We start from the raw sequence: 17,866 nt of genomic DNA, 5'->3' as shown, positions 1-17,866 counted from the left end.
TTAATCTAAAGAAACAATAATTCTGGCATGGCCCAACTCAAATATCTAGTAAAATCTCTTTATTCCTACAAAAAATTGATTCTTGCCAAATCACAAGTAATTTCTCTTCACCTATCTGATATTAATCATTAAATCAAGCTGTATTCTCTGTTTTTCATTTCTTCCTCTTGGTTTGTTACACCTCTCACTTTCTGACTTTTACATTGTTCAACAAAATAAAATAACAAAAAACTCATTACACTAAAAACACATTTGCACACTAACTAAGCAAGGATAAAGCATAGACTGTCATATTGTATTATTCCACCATTCAGGTTAATGAAATAGTTTGAACCTCATCCAATAATTTGTTCCACCAACTAGAATATTTTTAAAGTTGATGCTTTCTATGGTTAAATCTAAGAACTCGAAATATGCAAAAAATTAGGAATATACCTTGATAAAGATTAATTTCTGATTCTATACATTTAGAGAACTTCTTTCCATCAAATTTCTCCAAAATATGTAATAAATTGCATGATTAAATGTTCATTGTTCTTTATAGAAGGCTGACCAAAATGATATGTGACCCATTTTTCAGTAAAACATGAATGAACTACAGTAAAATGAAAAGTAGACTGTAGAAGCTCTGGGCCTGGCCCCCTTTGAGCTCCGTCCCTGTGGAGGGGAACTGGGAGCCTCCCTTCTGCTCTGCTCCCAAAACACACTCACATGCTGAGTTACAGAAACGTTCTTCGTTTAACCATTCAGTTAAACCCCATAAAGATCACCATTTAACTCAATACAATTATGACATATGGTATTTATTTCTCTATCTCCCAAAACTTCAAAAATTTAAGATGCATAATGCTATATACAAAGGAGAATAACTAATTGCAGTGAGAGCAGATTTTAGCTAAAGCCATTAGTAGTCTGTTTGTAACATACTTTTTACCCAGCAGTTGTTTTCAGTCATTATTTACTCCTCCCTCTTTTAGCCTAAGTAAACATATAGCATTGTTCATCCATTTTATGGCAAGAGTTTTTAATTATTAGCAATCGAATGAAGACTGCAAGTGCTCTCTTCATGCACTCTGGTCAGTGAAGATTCTGGTTTTTAAATGGGTTGCGTTTTACTCAATTATAAAAACTGTTAAATGGGTGGATTTTGAATGTTAAATTAAACATATTTTTATATTTTTATCTCCTTACTGGAGCTATATATAAGACTGTAATTGATCCTGGGAAAGTGGTAATTTTTAGCTGCTTATGATGTTTTTTTTTTAAGTAAACAAGTAGTGTTTTAGATGTGTTTCCAAGTTGCTTGTTTTGGCAACTGTCAGCACAGTATAGCAAATACAGTACGCCAGTGAAGATGAGTAAACACCACTGGCTGAAGAAATGTTAAGGAGCTTGTGATTCTTGTCTCCTGCCAAAGTTATTATCCCTGTTGAATCAGCTTTTAAGATTGCTTTAAGAACATAATAAACTTCTGAAAAACTTTACTACCTTCTTAATCAACAACGGAAGATTTCACGTCAAACGCAATTTTCCTCCGCAATTCTTATATTTAGGTATAAAAACTAAGAAAATAGATATCACCACTGTAATCCCTTTCAAATGTTTAAAATATCATTATTGGAAACAATGAAGAACTCAGTAAATAAAGACCAATTTCTTAAATGCCAGTACTTGAACAAAGTCAAGTAAAGAAACCCTCTGCTCCATTTACAGAAAACAAAACTTTTCTTACGTATATTTATTCCTCAGGAAGAAACACTGAGCAACTTCTTTCCTCAGTAAAAATTGTATACATTATATAAAAGGACGTTTACTTAATTAGTTTTAACCGATCAACATATATAAAATACCTTTAAACAAATCTGCCTGGCATAAATGTCAAACTTGAATTGATTTATGAACCCAAACGCAGTGGGAGTCATTTTATCCACATTCTTTGAAATTTTAATAAAGTGTATCGGTTTAAGCTGGGAGAAAATCTAGACTCTTTCCACACAATTGATTTTTGCTTAATACCCTTTAAACTAAAAAAAAACCCAAACTGTTCTTGTTATAGTTTTATACACTGATAGAAGCGCTAAGAAAAAAACAAAAAACAAAAGCATGTTAATAGAGGTATAGCGATACATCCAGCTCACAAGAAGAGAAGACACATTTGACTGGGTTTGCAAGAACGAGACAAGATTATCCAGTTCAGACTTTATCTGTTTGACATATTTTGAATTACAAATGATTAAAGCTATTTTAAAAACTGTCAATTGCTCTTTAAGTAGAACCAAGAGAACGCTCTGAAGCATTTGCCAACTATAGCATCATTAACAGTTAGCTAGTCATGGTTTTATCTGTGCTGAAAATCATTTGTATCTTGTCTCTCACTCTGTCAGTGATTCTTTATTCTATTGGGTATCCAAGATGCTGCCAGATATTTGGCAGGTGGAGGCTGCTTCAGTGAGTGTTGTCAGACAATGTTGTCTTCACTCTGTCAACAGCAGGGCAAAAACTCAACTGCTAAGTTTCAGACTTAGATACAGCTCGTCAAGCTTAAATCATTCATCTTCATATTTGGAGTTCACAACAATGGCTTACTTCACTTGTTCTCAAACTTCTTTGGCTGAATCCCACTTTAGAGGAAGAAATTGTCCATCCGCTGCCAAACCCAATGCCCTCCACAGCAGCCCCTCAGCCCTACCTTGATAAGATGAGTTAAAGGGAAAAAGAAAGGAAAATCAATATTGATCAATACTTGAATTTCCTATTTTTACTTTATTGTATTTTTGTGTCAAGAAGAAAATTAACTATTTTACCCTACTGACTGTGTTGTTTTAAAATAAAGAAGGCAGTACTTTCATAAAATAATGAGGCATCTATTGTTTAAAACAAACCTATAGAACCCTGTATCTTGGACTGACTGCGTTGACTCAAAGTTTTATTTGTTTCAATTTTAAAACTGATATAACTGCATCAGTACTTTTACTCGTATTTTTCACTTATTCGTTATCACATAACATTTAACACCCTCACAATGTCTTGTCTGTTTTACATTATCTGGTTTTGACAATTTGTTTTAAAAAGATCTGTCCGGGAAATAAGACAGTGTGAGATTAGCAGCGATAACAAGATTCAAACCAGGAGTTTAAAAAATAATAGAAGTGGGAAGAACCTCTAGAATTGACAACATTTGCATATTCAAAAGACTGTGGCAGTAATCCAGAACTGTCTTTTTAAATAAAGAAGCATACAAGTAAGGATAAAACTTAAAGTTGACTTCCATCAGCCTCTACTCTTTCAAAAAATTTAAGTAAAAACATTTAAAAAACCATAAATATACTCGTCTACAGAACAGAGTTTATTGAGTTTTCTGGCAGAAGTATCAGTTCTCTGTGAATTCCTTATTATTCACTAAAACAGCAGAATTAAACGTGTCCCGCACTCAGCGACAGTGAGAGGCACCAGGTGCCCCAGCTGGAGCAATTTGGCTAACGACAGACGACAGGTTGCTTGTCATGTCACCATGGAGACGAATGATAGTTCAACAGGACAGTTGCAACTGGAGACACGTCCTAGTTGCAACAAGAATACAAGAATACACATTGGTTCTGTTGCAAAAAATAAAAATAACAATTCATGGATCAAGTCACGCAAACTGGACCTTATAAATTAGGAATAGGATGTCATCAAAGTTGGAGTATATGTAAAAGTAGACGCACGTTATGGTTTACATGTGGACCCCAGAATGCAGACAGGCAGGCAGAGCAACGGTGAGTTAAGCTTTTAATATTATAAAAACTCACTCGGGCAGGTGGTGGTAGCAAAGGCAAACATGACAAATGGACAGGTGTGGCAAACAAGCAAGGACATGGACTGGCTTGGAAGACAAGCTTGGCAGAAAGGCTTTGGCATTACAGAGTGATCAGTGACAACAGAGAGATGTTTCTGCAACGGGTAAACATAACAGCAGAGTATATGTAGCACATGGCACGAGAGAAGCAGGCAGACTGATTGACACGGTGCAGGTGAACCGAATGAAGCTGATTACTGGCTGATTGAGGCAGGGAGTGAAAACATAACTGGAACTTAACCAGGACACAGATATAAGAGAACATAAACTTAAATGAACTATGAATAGAATATAAGAATCACAAGAAACTAAACCCAAGCAATAAACTAAAGCACCACCTGGAAAACAATGATCAGAAGTAAGACCCAAAACTTGACCCGAAGAACATAATCAGAGAAAACCTAAAACAAAAACTCAAACACCCTCAAATCATAACACGGACAAATACATCTGGCATTATAGTATATCTGTCATGCATGATATCTTGTAAAACCCCTACATAAATACTAAAAGTCATAATTTGTATCTTTGAGACTATCACCTATTCTCCTAAAGGTGTGATTTGGGAGATATTGAATTATATAGGATTAGTCACTCTAAACAATGTCAGTGGTTATTATGCTGTGCTTAAAAATCTCCAGGACAACAGCAATTACACTTCTGCTGCATGGTGACAAAACAAATCAGAGATTTAATGTTAATGCTGGTGGGGAAGGGTAATCACTGCTTTCAGAAAAGTAACAACCGAGAGGTGTGCAGGGGGCCAAACAAGCAGCAATGTCTTTACACCAGGAGGCGGCAAGTATTTAATGGAAACATGTACCTCATTTTGGGAAGCAGTAGAGTTAATCAGACCCCTTTAGGAGATAGAAGCTACCTGTCATCATCACTGTGATCTCATTTGTTACAGTGATTACATTAAGTCATTAAAGTTAATTTGACAATGATACATAATGATGGTGTAGGATTAAATAACCATTACTCCTTAAAGCAAACACACTCACACACTGTCTATGTAAATAAGCAGGAACACACAGTGGGACATGAAACACTAAAAACAAAATTCGATTGTAGATGGATTCACTACCATGTGCTGTCCTAAAAACAGAGAGGAGGAAAGTATCCCCTGCCTTCTAGCGTTTATCATGATTTAAAATTATATAAAAGTTTTTCCCATTTCAAAGTAAGAAAAAAATACATTAAGAAAGAATTAGATTAACAGTAATAAATGTAAAATATATCTGTTTTGCTTTCCCACAGCAATCTGGATTTACTGAGGTATGGTTCTTTGAAGTAAAAGAGAAATAAAAAAAATTGATGATGAAGATATAAGATCAGTTTTAGGGTTTTTAAAATAAAAATGTTCCTGCTCTGAGCAACAATAATTCTTTATAGTTGGAGTTTGTTTGAGGCAGCATCTGCAATAAGACAAGGTTTCAGTTATATTTAACAAAGATACATCATGCTTATCAAGTTGACATTTTTAACGTGTATCTTACATTGGCAATTAGTGTAGCAAGTGCAATTAGTATCGTAAAACAGCACTCTCTCTGTGCATTGCTTAGAGAATACTGAACCCTACCTTAACTCTGAGCTTGCCAGAAAATGCTAACATTTTCAAATATAGTACATTCAAGGACTGACATAGGTTTAAAGCTCAAAAGAATTAGCAGATCAACTTTGTAGTGATATGTTCAGCCTTCTTATTATCTTTTGAAATAATCTGCCTTTCTCTATCTCTTGCAGTCTGTGTGAAACACCATGTTTTGATGTGTTATAGAAAATAAACTTTTGTTTTAATTAGCTTCTTGCATCACTCACCGTCCTTTGGGTTCATTTGAACCAACTCACTGATACTGAAAATAGCTTACTTTGGGTCTTCTCCCTGCACTGATTACGTATGACGCATTTGCTGACCAGAAAAAGACCGGATTTTTGAGAATCTTTAGAAATGTCCATACTTCAGCAAAGCTTCTGGCTGATCTTATATGGAGTGAATTTTATGAAACAATCTAGAGTCAGAAGATTATCATGGCTGCAAGCTAATGCTTTTAAATAATTTTAAATTTCTCTCTTATGATACTAAGCTCAAAACACCCTGTCAGAAGCTCAGCGCTGTGGTATATGCCATCCAGTGCAGGGAGGAGTTTGGAGAAACTAAACAACAGCTACACAAACAAATGCCCAACAAAGAAAATCAAACTCATTGGGTCTTAATTTAGTGGTTCATTTACATCTCAAGGACAAGGGACACTTAGTTAAAGAAAGCAATGTGTACATTTTTTGACAGGTAAGACCATCTGTGCCATCTATGTTGAACATGAAAAACTAACACTTAACAGAAGAGGTGGTCTCAGACTTCATCTTTCCAACACTTACTCTGTGGCCAAGAAGTCCAGTTATCTTTTTCTGAAGCACTTAAGCTAAAACGTAAATGATTAAAATTGTTCATACAGGATAAAAAAGTGCAGAATACCTGAGAACTGTGCTATATTGAACAACAAATAGGCATTCTGTTCTTCTTTCAAGTATTTCTTCATATGATGAGTACAGCTCGTGATAGACTGACATGGCCAGAGCTGCATTTCTTCCCCCAAATGTCTTACTTATTGGTTAAGGATTGGAAATTCCCTTCTGGATTGTTAATGTCACAATTATTTTTGAATGGACCCTTTTAACAAGCTCTTTCGTTTGACATTGTTTTTGATGTTCTCTTCCCACAAGGTAATATCCGGAACACAGAGAAGCTGAGTTTTGACCGACAGCAACACTACAAGATCCAGGTGACGGCTTGGGACTGCGGCCAGAAGAGAGCCTTGCACAGTGTCCCGGTGAACATCGAAGTCAAGCCGGTCTGCAAACCTGGCTGGCAAGGTCAGATATGTGTGTGCAAACGCTGCAGTGTTTAGGCACCAGGAATGCAGTAAAGTTTGTGGATGATCGCTTGGGTTTATACAGTTGCTCTGTTATTTGTTAATTTTTTGTTATTTGTTATTTTTAAAAGTGGTTGCAGAATTATACATAAATTTTGTTGTAGTGACACAGTATTTTTGCCCTTTTCATTTGTTATCCATTTTGCTGGGTAAATACTTGTTGAATTCTTGAATTGGGTGTTATTTGATTGTGGTCATGAAGTTTGTGTGTGATTTCATGAGTTATTACAGACGATCTTTATTAGACTTGGGAGAAATTTTTAAATAAAAAAGGTCTCCAAAATAAAAGCACAGCAAGTACCTAAATCAGATTAGTAGAACTTTCGTCTTCTAAACATCTACAGAATAAATACATATAAAATACTTTCTCTGCTGGAATATTTGGCTACAAATTAGGCAATAACTAACTAGGTTCAAGACAATAATAGTAATAAGTGCAATAATTGTGTCCACTTCTGCAATGCAAGCAGACATCTGGTATGGTATGCACTCTTCACGGCATGCATAAACAACAAATACAACACACATAACAATAGGACTAATACCACTTATCATGTAACAATCAGTGGCCCATTGGTTATGCTGTCAGTACTTCTTAAGAGCTAAGCTGTTGTTTCAATCAAAAAGATCTTGTCTGTAATTATTTGCCTTTGTCTTCCTGAGCAACAGGGTCCCTTTAAAAACTGGTTGCATAATTTGTCTTTTTTTGTGCAGTCTTTTGTGTAACTGTTCTCTTGGCTTTTAAAATTAAAAATGTGTTATGTCCCCAAGGCAGTCTAGGGGCATAGGGGGAAGGTAAGAAATGACCAGGAAATGAAGAGACAACAACCAAGAGGGTGTAGTTAATTATTTATTTAAAAGATAAAATAATCTTGGGCCTGAGGGAAGGGGAACCTAAGAGGTAAAAGATGGGTAAGAGTAAAAAACTAACGATTCCTGTTTTTGTGCTTTTAGATAGAAGGGTTTCACAACTCACCAAAATGTGTTTCAAACTGTTCAGTTTAGAAATATTGCACATTGCTGTTTTTCCATTTGTTTCAATCTAAATATGTCCTGATGGCAAAAAAGCATTGAAGATGCTCTTTTTGTGTTTTCATGCATAAAATGAAGGTCAGTCAGTCAGTCATTTTCTACCGCTTATTCCATAGTGGGTCGCAAGGAAGCTGGTGCCTATCTCCAGCAGTCTATGGGCGACAGGCGGGGTACAGGTTGCCTAAAATGAAGGTTTCAAACATAAAATTAAAGTTTAAATCTGTGCTTTATTTTAACCAGAGATCCAGTCCAGACTCAATTAAAAACTTTGAAATGAACCGTTAGTTTAGCACCGTTAGAGAGCTTCAAATTAGTTAATAACACCTGCTTCAACAGCCAGTGACTGTGCATGGTAATATCATCTTATTGTATTACAAACCATATCTTCTCTGTCACTCTGTTAACATTTATTTTTTTACTGGGTATCCAAAATGCTGCCGAATGAACAATTTAAAAGTAGTGCCTCCATCAACACAACAAGAAACTCAAAAACTAGTTCCATTCTTCAAAATCTGAGTCTCAAACATGGATACAGGGTTTCAAATAAAGCACCCCCTTCAAATCACTCACCTCAAGACATGCTGACAGCAGGTGGACTGCGACTTGTAAGACAGAGTTTGTTTAGATGGGAAATACAATAATATTGCAAGCTCTTGTGTCACCCTTATATCATGTGCAAGCTGGTCTTTCTAAGAGTGCCTGACTGTAGCCATGTTAAGAAGTGGGGCTCCAATGTCCACACAACTAGCCTCGACCTCAGTTATGTGGACAATACTTAGTGGTTAGGGTTCTGAAATACAACACAAAAACAGCTTTTTCTCAAGCATATTGTAGAGTTCATGTGCTTTTTATACACGTATGCATCTCTGGCCTTCAGTGGTGCTACCCACTCCACCATAAACCTCTAGAAGATATAGAAGATATTAAGCTAGGACTCCAGTTTCACCAAAAACTTGAGTCTTCTCCATTAGTTTTTAAATACAGCCTCAGTGTCATGTTCTCTATTTGTTCCTTTTCCAGTTAAGAATAATGGTTCAACACCATCTACAAAGCTGCCCATCTGCTCTTGAAAATTGCTTCCAGTCCACCACTGACACGCTCCTCAGTAAATGAAACTAGACCTATTGTGGTACTGGAATTGTACTTGATGTATTTCTAATTATAGGTTGATTTCAAATGCAAAATTCAGTCTCATTTTGTCTTTCATTAAAGCTCTGCATCATGGTAGATGATGAAAAAGCACTGAGACAGATATGCAAAAAGTAGCCAGGGCTAATGTGGGTGTACAGGATAATTCTAGTCTTCTCTCAGCTCCCTGCCTTAATCCTGCCTTTGAGCCCTGTTTACATGCATGTTTTTGTGTGTTTGAATATTTCGACTGAAGTTTTCCAGCCCTAATATATGCTGCAAAGAAAAGCCAGACATTACTACGAGGGTTGTTTGGCAGCAGGGATAAGGAGAAGGATGGAACGGGACAAGTAAATGTCATGGCTGCAGATCAGGGAACATTTAATAGGCCCAGCTGCTGTTATTTTAAATGCAGGCTACAGTAGGAATGTCAGTAGTACACAAAGGCGTAGACTTACCTAAAATATGCAGTTCGTGACAATAAAAGTTGTGATCTGTTTGTTTAAATTGGCTGTGGTCTGGATAACAGGGCCCCTTATAGGTTTTCTGACATATGACAATACATTCTAAAAACTCCCTTAATGGAAGCTGCCTGAGAACACATAGACACTAATTCCCCTACAGTGGCTTGTGGAAGTATTCATACCCCTTGAACCTTTCCACATATTATCACATTACATCCACAAGCATAAATATATTTTATTGGAATGTTATTTAAAAGAGCAACACACAGTGGTATAAATTTGTGAAGTGGATAGAAAATTATACATTATTTCTTTTTTTTTTTTTTACAAATAAAAAACTGAAAAGGGCATTGTGCAAAAATATTCAGGCCTTCTGAGTCAATACTTTCTGGAACCACCTTTTGCTGCAATTACAGCTGCAAGCCTTTTAGGGTATGTCTCCACCAGCTTTACACATCTAGTGACTGAAATGTTTGCTCATTCTTCTTTGCAAAACAACTCAAGCTCAGTCATATTAGATGGAGAGCATTTGTGAACAGCAGTTTTCAGATCTTACCACAGATTCTCGATTGGGTTTAGATCTGGACTTTGACTAGGCCATTCAAACACATGAATATGTTTTGTTTTAAACCATTCATCATTGTAGCCCTGGCTTTATGTTTAGGGTCGTTGTTCTGCTGGAAGGTGAACTACCGCCCCAGTCTCAAGTCTTTTGCAGACTCCAAAAGGTTTTCTTCCAAGATTGCCCTGTACTTGGCTCCATCCATCTTCCCATCAACTCTGACCACCTTCCCTGTCCCTGCTGAAGAGAAGCACCCCCAGAGCATGATGCTGCCACCACCATATTTGACAGTGGGGATGGTGTGTTCAGAGTGATGTGCAGTGTTAGTTCTCCGCCACAAATAGCATTTTGGTCAAATAGTTTAATTTTGACAATAGCACCTTCTTCTAATGGCATGAGTTGCTGTTGAGCCTCTTCGTTTCATCCAGTGTGATAGTTATCAGTGTTATTTGGTGTAATGCATTAAAAGAGGGCTTTATGTTCTCCATCTTAAGTTGGCCTGAAAATACAGTATTAGAAAACAAAAGCCCCACCATTTCTTTACAGTCTGCAGGATATTTGAAAGGATGTTATAGCAACCCCAAATTGAAACTCATTCTAAAGGTTGTTGGAAATTAGTTCTTTGAAAACATGGTTCAGCATGATCCTATTATAAGATCACCATATCTTTATAAATTCACTCTGAGGACTGCTGGGTTAAACCAACCCAATTCAGGTTTATGTTATTTAAAGTTAAAATAACATAGGACATATTGTACCAGTTCTCTGTCTCTGCTGGGTTTAGACTGAAAGTAAATCATTGTGAATAAACCAAAAAGGTTTACAATAATTGTACTTGGTTTTTTTTTTTTGTAAGAAGCTGAATGAAGGATAATTAGAAACAGAGTTTAGGACTGATGAATTATTATTATAATTTTTTTTTGCTGAAGCAGATAATGGCACATTTTGAGATATTTAGAAAAAAAATTATCAGAATTTTTGTTGACAAACGTTTTTCTTAAAGTCAGAGATGTTTACTGTGGGCCAGATAAATGTGCTACTTTTGTCATCTACATAAATTACCTTTTTAAACGTGACACTCAAAGTGTTCCACTCCTGAGGCTCCATTGGCTTAATTTCTTACATTTCAAAAAAGGAAGCTCATATAAAGTTAATTTTCTTAAATTGTAGTCAAATGGTAAAACCTCAAAACACATTTATTTATTTTAATTATGCTAAGAGCTTTCGAAACATTTTATTAAATTTGTTCTGTTTTTTATGAACCTGTTCTCTTTTATTGCCATCTATTCAGCCCTTCATTCTAGTTCTAAAGAAACTTGGCCTGCAAAAAATAATAAATGAAACATTTTACAACACAGTCTTTTGTTCTGCACCGAGCATGTCAGACATTAGTGCAGTTCTTATTATTAAACAAAGTGTGTTAAGTTGTGGTGTTTAAAATATAGCATAGAGCCTCATCCTGGTCCTTATCAGTACTAATATTACAGTTATTAATAACTGTATACATATGGTATGTATGTCTCACCTTCAGTAAAACTGTATCCTTGTTTAATTAGTTTAGTTTATATAATATTACATGTGTAATTCAGAAAAATAAAATAGTTAACTAATTAATGGTCCACCTGTGATTAATTGCTATGATTTATTTCTTAATTATCCTGCATCTTTAAACCCAGAACTTTATGTTTAGAATCAGCACAGAAGATATGAAAGAGAAGAAGGAGGCTTACTTTTGAACTTTCTACTACGTCTTACTGGAACCAGGAGATATTTTCCTGGTTTATTGAGCAAAACCTTTTTCTGTCTACATGTAGAACTAGAATATAAGACCGGCTGCAGGAATTAGATGCAGTGTGTTGATCTGAAGGACTTTAATGTGTTCAGCTACGTTAGGATTAAATGTTTTTATTTTGACTGAAGTAAAGGACCAGATATTTTCATATTATGATGCTAATCCCGCTAGGAGCTCAGAAAGAAGGTTGACAGATCACAGACAGATCATTTATCTTTGGCTCAGGTGAAAGTTCCTCTGCTCTCTATTCCTCTTCATGACCCTGAAGATGCTCATTAGAGTGAACCTCCACCTCATGTCTTGCTGGGTAAATCAGTGATTAGCTTTAACTTATAATTAGCTCATTCTGAGTCAGCATTCAGGTTTTACTGGTATCTTCAGCCTGGGTTATCTCGCTTCCACCTGTACCTGTACACACACACCCCAGGCTCTCTGTGGTTGGCTCCCTGTTTGCTCTGAAATGAGCCAGGCGCTCATTGTAACTTTTTGGGTAATGAACGAGGCAGATCGACGGCCCTGGAGTGAACTGCTGTTCTGGACTTCTCCAGAATGGAGTCCGTCTCTGCCTGTGCTCGTATTTACGATTTTGCGGTGCCGCAAGTGCGCAAATAACTATTTTTTGTCTTCTCCTTTCAACTCATTGTCAGGTTAGGTGGAGCGGGTCATGATTATATGGAACACAATTGGAAAAAAAAAACTGATTGTTTTTAAATAAAAATGTGAAGTCCAATACCATTTTGCATCTTAATACTTATAAATTTCTTGTATCAAGAAGTTGGGGGCTATTCAAAAACATCTGGGGCTGCGGAAGCCCAGGTCTAATGACGCGCCTGATTCTAGCCACCATGAACCAAGACCTATTGATTTTTTTCTATTTCCTTTCTAAAGTTCTGCTAATTTGTTCCTGGCATCCTTTCACAGCTCTCTGGTCTGCTCATAGTGGGAGAGGGGTTAGAGTTAAAGAAACAGTTTCTGGTGACGGGACTCCTTTATGCTCATAACAAGTAAAGGTTAGGAGTATCAGTAAATTATAAACTGATTGAAATGTGTGTAGCAAACACTTATTTTACCCATTGACATGCACACCAATTGTTTACTTTTATGTAATGCATTTACTGAAATTTCCATTAATATTCTTTCTGCATTAAAATGACACTACTATAAAATTTTGAAACTGTGCATTAGTAAGCAAGTAAGCAAATAAGTAAGCAAACATAGAGAATCTGCAGGGGATTAAACACTTATTCTCCCTTCAGTATTAATTTGCTGTCTATTCAGTTTTATTTATTTCTTGAGAAGCCACAGAAAAACTTTTAAAAATATTTTTAAAATATTATCAATAACAGTATGGCAGTATTTTCATTTTGGTAATGAGTGCAGAACCATTGAGTAGTTGGGAATCTAGCCGATTTGAATGTACCTCTGTCCTCCACAGCAAAACAGTAAGCAACACAAGATTTGCTAGAAGTGTTAAAATCATTGATATATGTAAATTAGATTCTGTTGAGTAAGTAATTGGATAACAGGTTTCTTAACAGTGTAAACAAGAATCTGGTCCAAGCAAATATATTCAGCAGCAGCCCTGTTTAGTTTCAGTGTGTCTGAGAATATATTTTTAAGATTAAGCAGAGTAGATTGCCACAGAATCTGACAGCATCAGTCAGGGTCTTTAACATAGCCATAGCTGCTAATTCATTTGCTGCTAAAAAGGGTAGACAAGTAAGGAGGGGGGAGATGCTAGTCATCTCACATATTCATCAGTCCATACATTTGAATTTTTGGTTGTCTTCTACTGGATATAGCCATCTGTGGCGGTGTTGACTTGATATCAGTTTATACCCACAGAGGAACAGATCTGTAATTGGCTGGCAGAAAGTTGCTAGTCTTTAAACAAATAACCTTTACTGACCTTTTTGAATTCCTCAAAAAAAATCTGTGCTGTTTTTAACATGCTTTGTCAAGTTTGTAAATCTAATTGTCTTCTAGCTACCACCAGGATCCACAGGTTGCAAGAGGGGGTCTTTGATATCCTTCAGCTTTTCCATTTCCCTCCATCAGAGGCTAAATACCTCAAAATAATGCTTTCAGTTTTGCATTTTTGACTAAAAATGGTCACAAAGGCTCTACTCTGGACTTACATTTTTGCCATGTTATTTAAACTTCCAGCAACAGCTCATTGTCTTGATTCTTAGCCATCAGCTAAGCTGCTGCAGTAGAGGAAAAGGGCTAAGTATCTGTGTGTCCAGTGTTGCTGTGCGAAGCTGTGTGCCAACTTCTGAAGATGAAGATAACTAATTTTATCTTAATTTTGACATAAATACGTATCTATAAAACAGGTATTTTATAAATAGATTAAATTTAATTACTTCAGATGTTAAAACCTCTCTTTATAAAAAGAAAAATAACAAAAAGCCATAATATTCTGCACAAAGGGCAGCTAAAGCTAAGTTTAGTAGGATTTTTTTTGGTGTTTAATTGGTATCAAAATTGAAATAAATCAGTGTTACAAATTAGTTATAGATTTTTGTATAAAAAGTGTGTGTAAATACTATCATATTGTAAAACCATCTGTTTTACTCATTACTTTGGAGAACCTCATACCAGCCCATGTCTAATCATATGTAGAAACCTTTTCAGTTGGGTTTTTGTGAAGTTTTCATTGGCATTTATTGTCTTTTATCAGTTGAATGAAAAATAACACAGAGTAGTGGGCAAATGAACAAAAAAGCTTTACTAATCTGACCTAAAGCTGGACACTTCCATGTTACGCCCCCTTTCACTCCGCGGACAAACATTAGGGCTAAAAACGCCTTCAGCTCACCCACACTCATGTCCCAGGAGGAATCATCTCATAAAACTCTGCGGGCCTCACCCAGAGTGCATCCCTGAATGTGGATGAGCATTTCGGCATCCACCAAGCAGTGGAATGCGGTCTGGGCATCTTGGATCTGGCGCTTTGCATAAGTAGTGGCCTCTGCCAACACGTTCTGGCTCTGACGCCTCCCTCTACTTTCTTCCTCCCCTACCACTGTCCACACTGTGCCATCCTTCCCTATTTCCTCCTCCCTCTCAGGTGTGCGCTCATCTTGTGATGAAGACGCTGTAAAGTGCAGAACAGGTCATTTTTACTAGGCTACTATACCTATTTATGGCCTAACTTATTATTTCTTTGTCCATTATCGGACATTGATTTGTAGTTTCTCTCCTGCCAGTGAGCTGGATTGCTGGGTTTATAGCTGGGGACTGGGCGCCTGGCTCTTCTCCCTGTCTCTGAACCTGTGCTGATTGTGGAACTGTTGCTATATAAATAGTATATAGATTATTAGTTTACTAATCTGTAAACTATAGCCTAAAATTAAAAAGGTCCTTTTACTACCTTGAAATAATGTGTCAGCACCTCCTGCAGATGGAACGACTCGTCTTTTTTTTAGCAAGGGAAGGCTCACTTTCTGACTCGCTGTCACTGGAACTGACTACTGACCAAGAGTCGTCAGAATCCCTCTTGCCCCCAAATTCACACTCATCAAATTTTTGAAGCATTTCCAATGCCTCTTGAGCAGAAACTTTCCTGCTAGAAGCCATTTGTAGGATGCTAGCGATCTCCTTCTCAGACAGCATTCTAGAGTGGCGGTTCAGAAAAAAAAAATCTATGTAAGTAATAGGTCCATCAAAATAACGGCTGTGGTAGTTAGAAGTAGAAATATTTAGATCTTTTATTTTCTTTGTTATTTAAAAAAATAGAGACATAGGGAAAAAATTACATTCACTGCATTGATTGTTCTAAAAATAAACTCAATAAACATTTTTAGATCCTTTGAACATGTATTTCAGGAGATGTCACTGGGTTTCAAAATTGCATGCACCACATGTCGGTACTGTTATGACTATCTAAGTAATTGAATTTGGTTATGCTATCCTATGCTATCTTTCCTAGTAAAGTAGGTCACAAACTATTGAACTCAGGCATGTCCACCAGTGGCGGATGCTGGTCTTTCAAGGAGGGGAAGCTCAATTTCAAGATCGCTGATTCGCTCATTTCGCTGTCAATCAAAAAGGGATTCAGCCTCAGACAGATCACCCAATCATCATGCAGAAGCTGAGTGTCCGGGCCAGCCGAGGCCAGCCCACTGCCCCATTGACCCCCAGAGACGCTGAGTGCCCGATGGGCAGGACAAAGCCCAGCCTGTTTGCTACGCTATTGAACTCACTGTTTAAAGCACTGTGAAGCTGCGGGAATGAGTGAGAGGAAAGCCGCGTTGTTACCAGTGATAAGAAGCTGATTCTGAACAAAACTTGAGCGTGTTGTAGCGCATATTTAGTCAATGACATGTACACACGACAGTATATATTTGATCACTTATTATTTTGACATTTTAGGGGAAGCTGAGCTTCCCTTGCAGTCTTAGAGCACCGATAGATCATTGATTAGCTGGGGTTCAAAGAAAGACCAGTAGTTCTGAAGAATGTGTTTGAAATTGATGCCAACATTTCACTTTTAAGATGCACAGGATGTTGGTTGGGATTTTGTTTTCCGTAGCACCAGTTTGTTATGTTTAGCCTCACATAACACAGGTTATCTAAGTCATTGAATTTGGTTATGTCCAAAGGTATGATGAACAATGTGTAAAAACAAAGTCATAATACTGCAACTCCTGCTTATACTGCTTATAGTGATAGTAGTATTTCAATATATTTTGTGATGTAAAGCTGCTGGGGTGACACTCAGCTTCTCTACATTTGAAGTCACAGTCAGAACAGGGTACAACCGCCACTGTCTCTGAGCATATTGTTACTAGAAGTTACATTTTAAAGCCACCTTACTGCATTCAAATGTAAATGCAAAGCAATGCTGTATCTGCTTTAAACTGCACCCCTTCCTCTATAGGGCTATTCTGTGTGACTGTTCAGCCTTACATATCACCTGAAGTTTAACTCTATGCCACCAAACAAGTGGTGTGTGGCAGCTCTTATAGCAACTACGCTTTCCCTATAAATGTAACAAAGTGATCCCTGCTGTATTTTGTCAGTTGTGATTTACACTTCTACTTTGTCTCTGTGAGATCTAAAGCAATGACAGAGCACACGGTATTAGAAGCAAAAGAACCATGGGAACCTAAACTATGGCAGCAGATTCCCTTTCACAAAACCACTTAAGATGTTATTTCTGTGTGCGATGCATTTTGGAGTGTAAAGGAGATAGAAGCAATATCTTGTACATTGGTCCAAGCCACTAACTTTTCTGAAATGTTGACTGGGTTTAATTTATGTCAATATATCGGTTATTTGTATCATGAGAAAAGCTTACAAAAAATCAAGGGGGCAACTGCAACCATCATCAGCAAAGGCTCCAGAAAGCCATTAATTAACCAGACATTTGTTCATTGCAGCCAATTTATGTTTCCACAAAGTTTTTTGAAATCATTTGGATATTTATTTTCACATTCTCATTCATATGATCTCCTCAGAAATACATCTGAAATTTCATTGATGTAGTGCATGTTTGAAAACTGCTGCTGATTAACATAGCAAATTCTCTCTGAGGAAAGGGGAACAGTTTTCCGTGTGTGTGTGTGTGTGTGTGTGTGTGTGTGTGTGTGTGTGTGTGTGTGTGTGTGTGTGTATGTGTATGTGTGCTGGCAGTCAGCAGCCCTGATCTAAGATAAGAAGAAGTGGAAGAATGAATGAGAGGTAAAAAAAATAAAAGGCTTAGCACTTTGGCACTCCCATTTCCTTCTCTCTGGCTCTTACTCTAATCTTAGGCTGACTGCTGTTTTAGCACTTTTCATCCCCGGTCTGGTATTAGCTTGTTTTCCCTTATTGCAATCATTATTTTCTCCATCCCTTTTTGCCTCAATGTCTGTCTTTCATCTTGTTTCCCTTTGTGGGATTGATTCTATTTTTTCATGTTTCCTCTTACTTTATCCTTTGTACTATCTTCCCATCTGCTAGGTTTCTATCGAAATAATCCAATAAAAGTACATTAAAATCTTTGTTTACAATGTGCATCATTCACAAATCTTCATTATTTTGAGCATTTATGAGGAAATTTAAAAGCCTTAAAAGTCATCACATTTAAAACAGTTTTGCAGGCATGTTTTGAGATCTGTGTGTGGTACT

General features: G+C 36.8%; 1 protein-coding gene across 3 annotated transcripts in view; it reads left to right on the top strand.

Moving 5' to 3' along the window:
* Positions 1-17,866, top strand: part of LOC124884263 (calsyntenin-2-like) — a 453,652-nt gene that overhangs the window by 281,968 nt on the left and 153,818 nt on the right. For all 3 annotated transcript variants that reach the window (XR_007042408.1, XM_047392088.1, XM_047392089.1), the window contains exon 5: positions 6,563-6,712. Coding sequence is in view for 2 of the 3 variants with exons in the window: in XM_047392088.1 (XP_047248044.1) it covers positions 6,563-6,712 (150 nt within the window). In the remaining variant the exon portion in view is untranslated. The remainder of the gene's footprint in view (positions 1-6,562; positions 6,713-17,866) is intronic.

The sequence above is a fragment of the Girardinichthys multiradiatus genome, chromosome 18 (assembly GCF_021462225.1).
Source record: "Girardinichthys multiradiatus isolate DD_20200921_A chromosome 18, DD_fGirMul_XY1, whole genome shotgun sequence".
In the NCBI taxonomy this organism is placed as follows: Eukaryota; Metazoa; Chordata; class Actinopteri; order Cyprinodontiformes; family Goodeidae; genus Girardinichthys; species Girardinichthys multiradiatus.
This window is presented reverse-complemented; position numbering and strand designations above follow the sequence as displayed.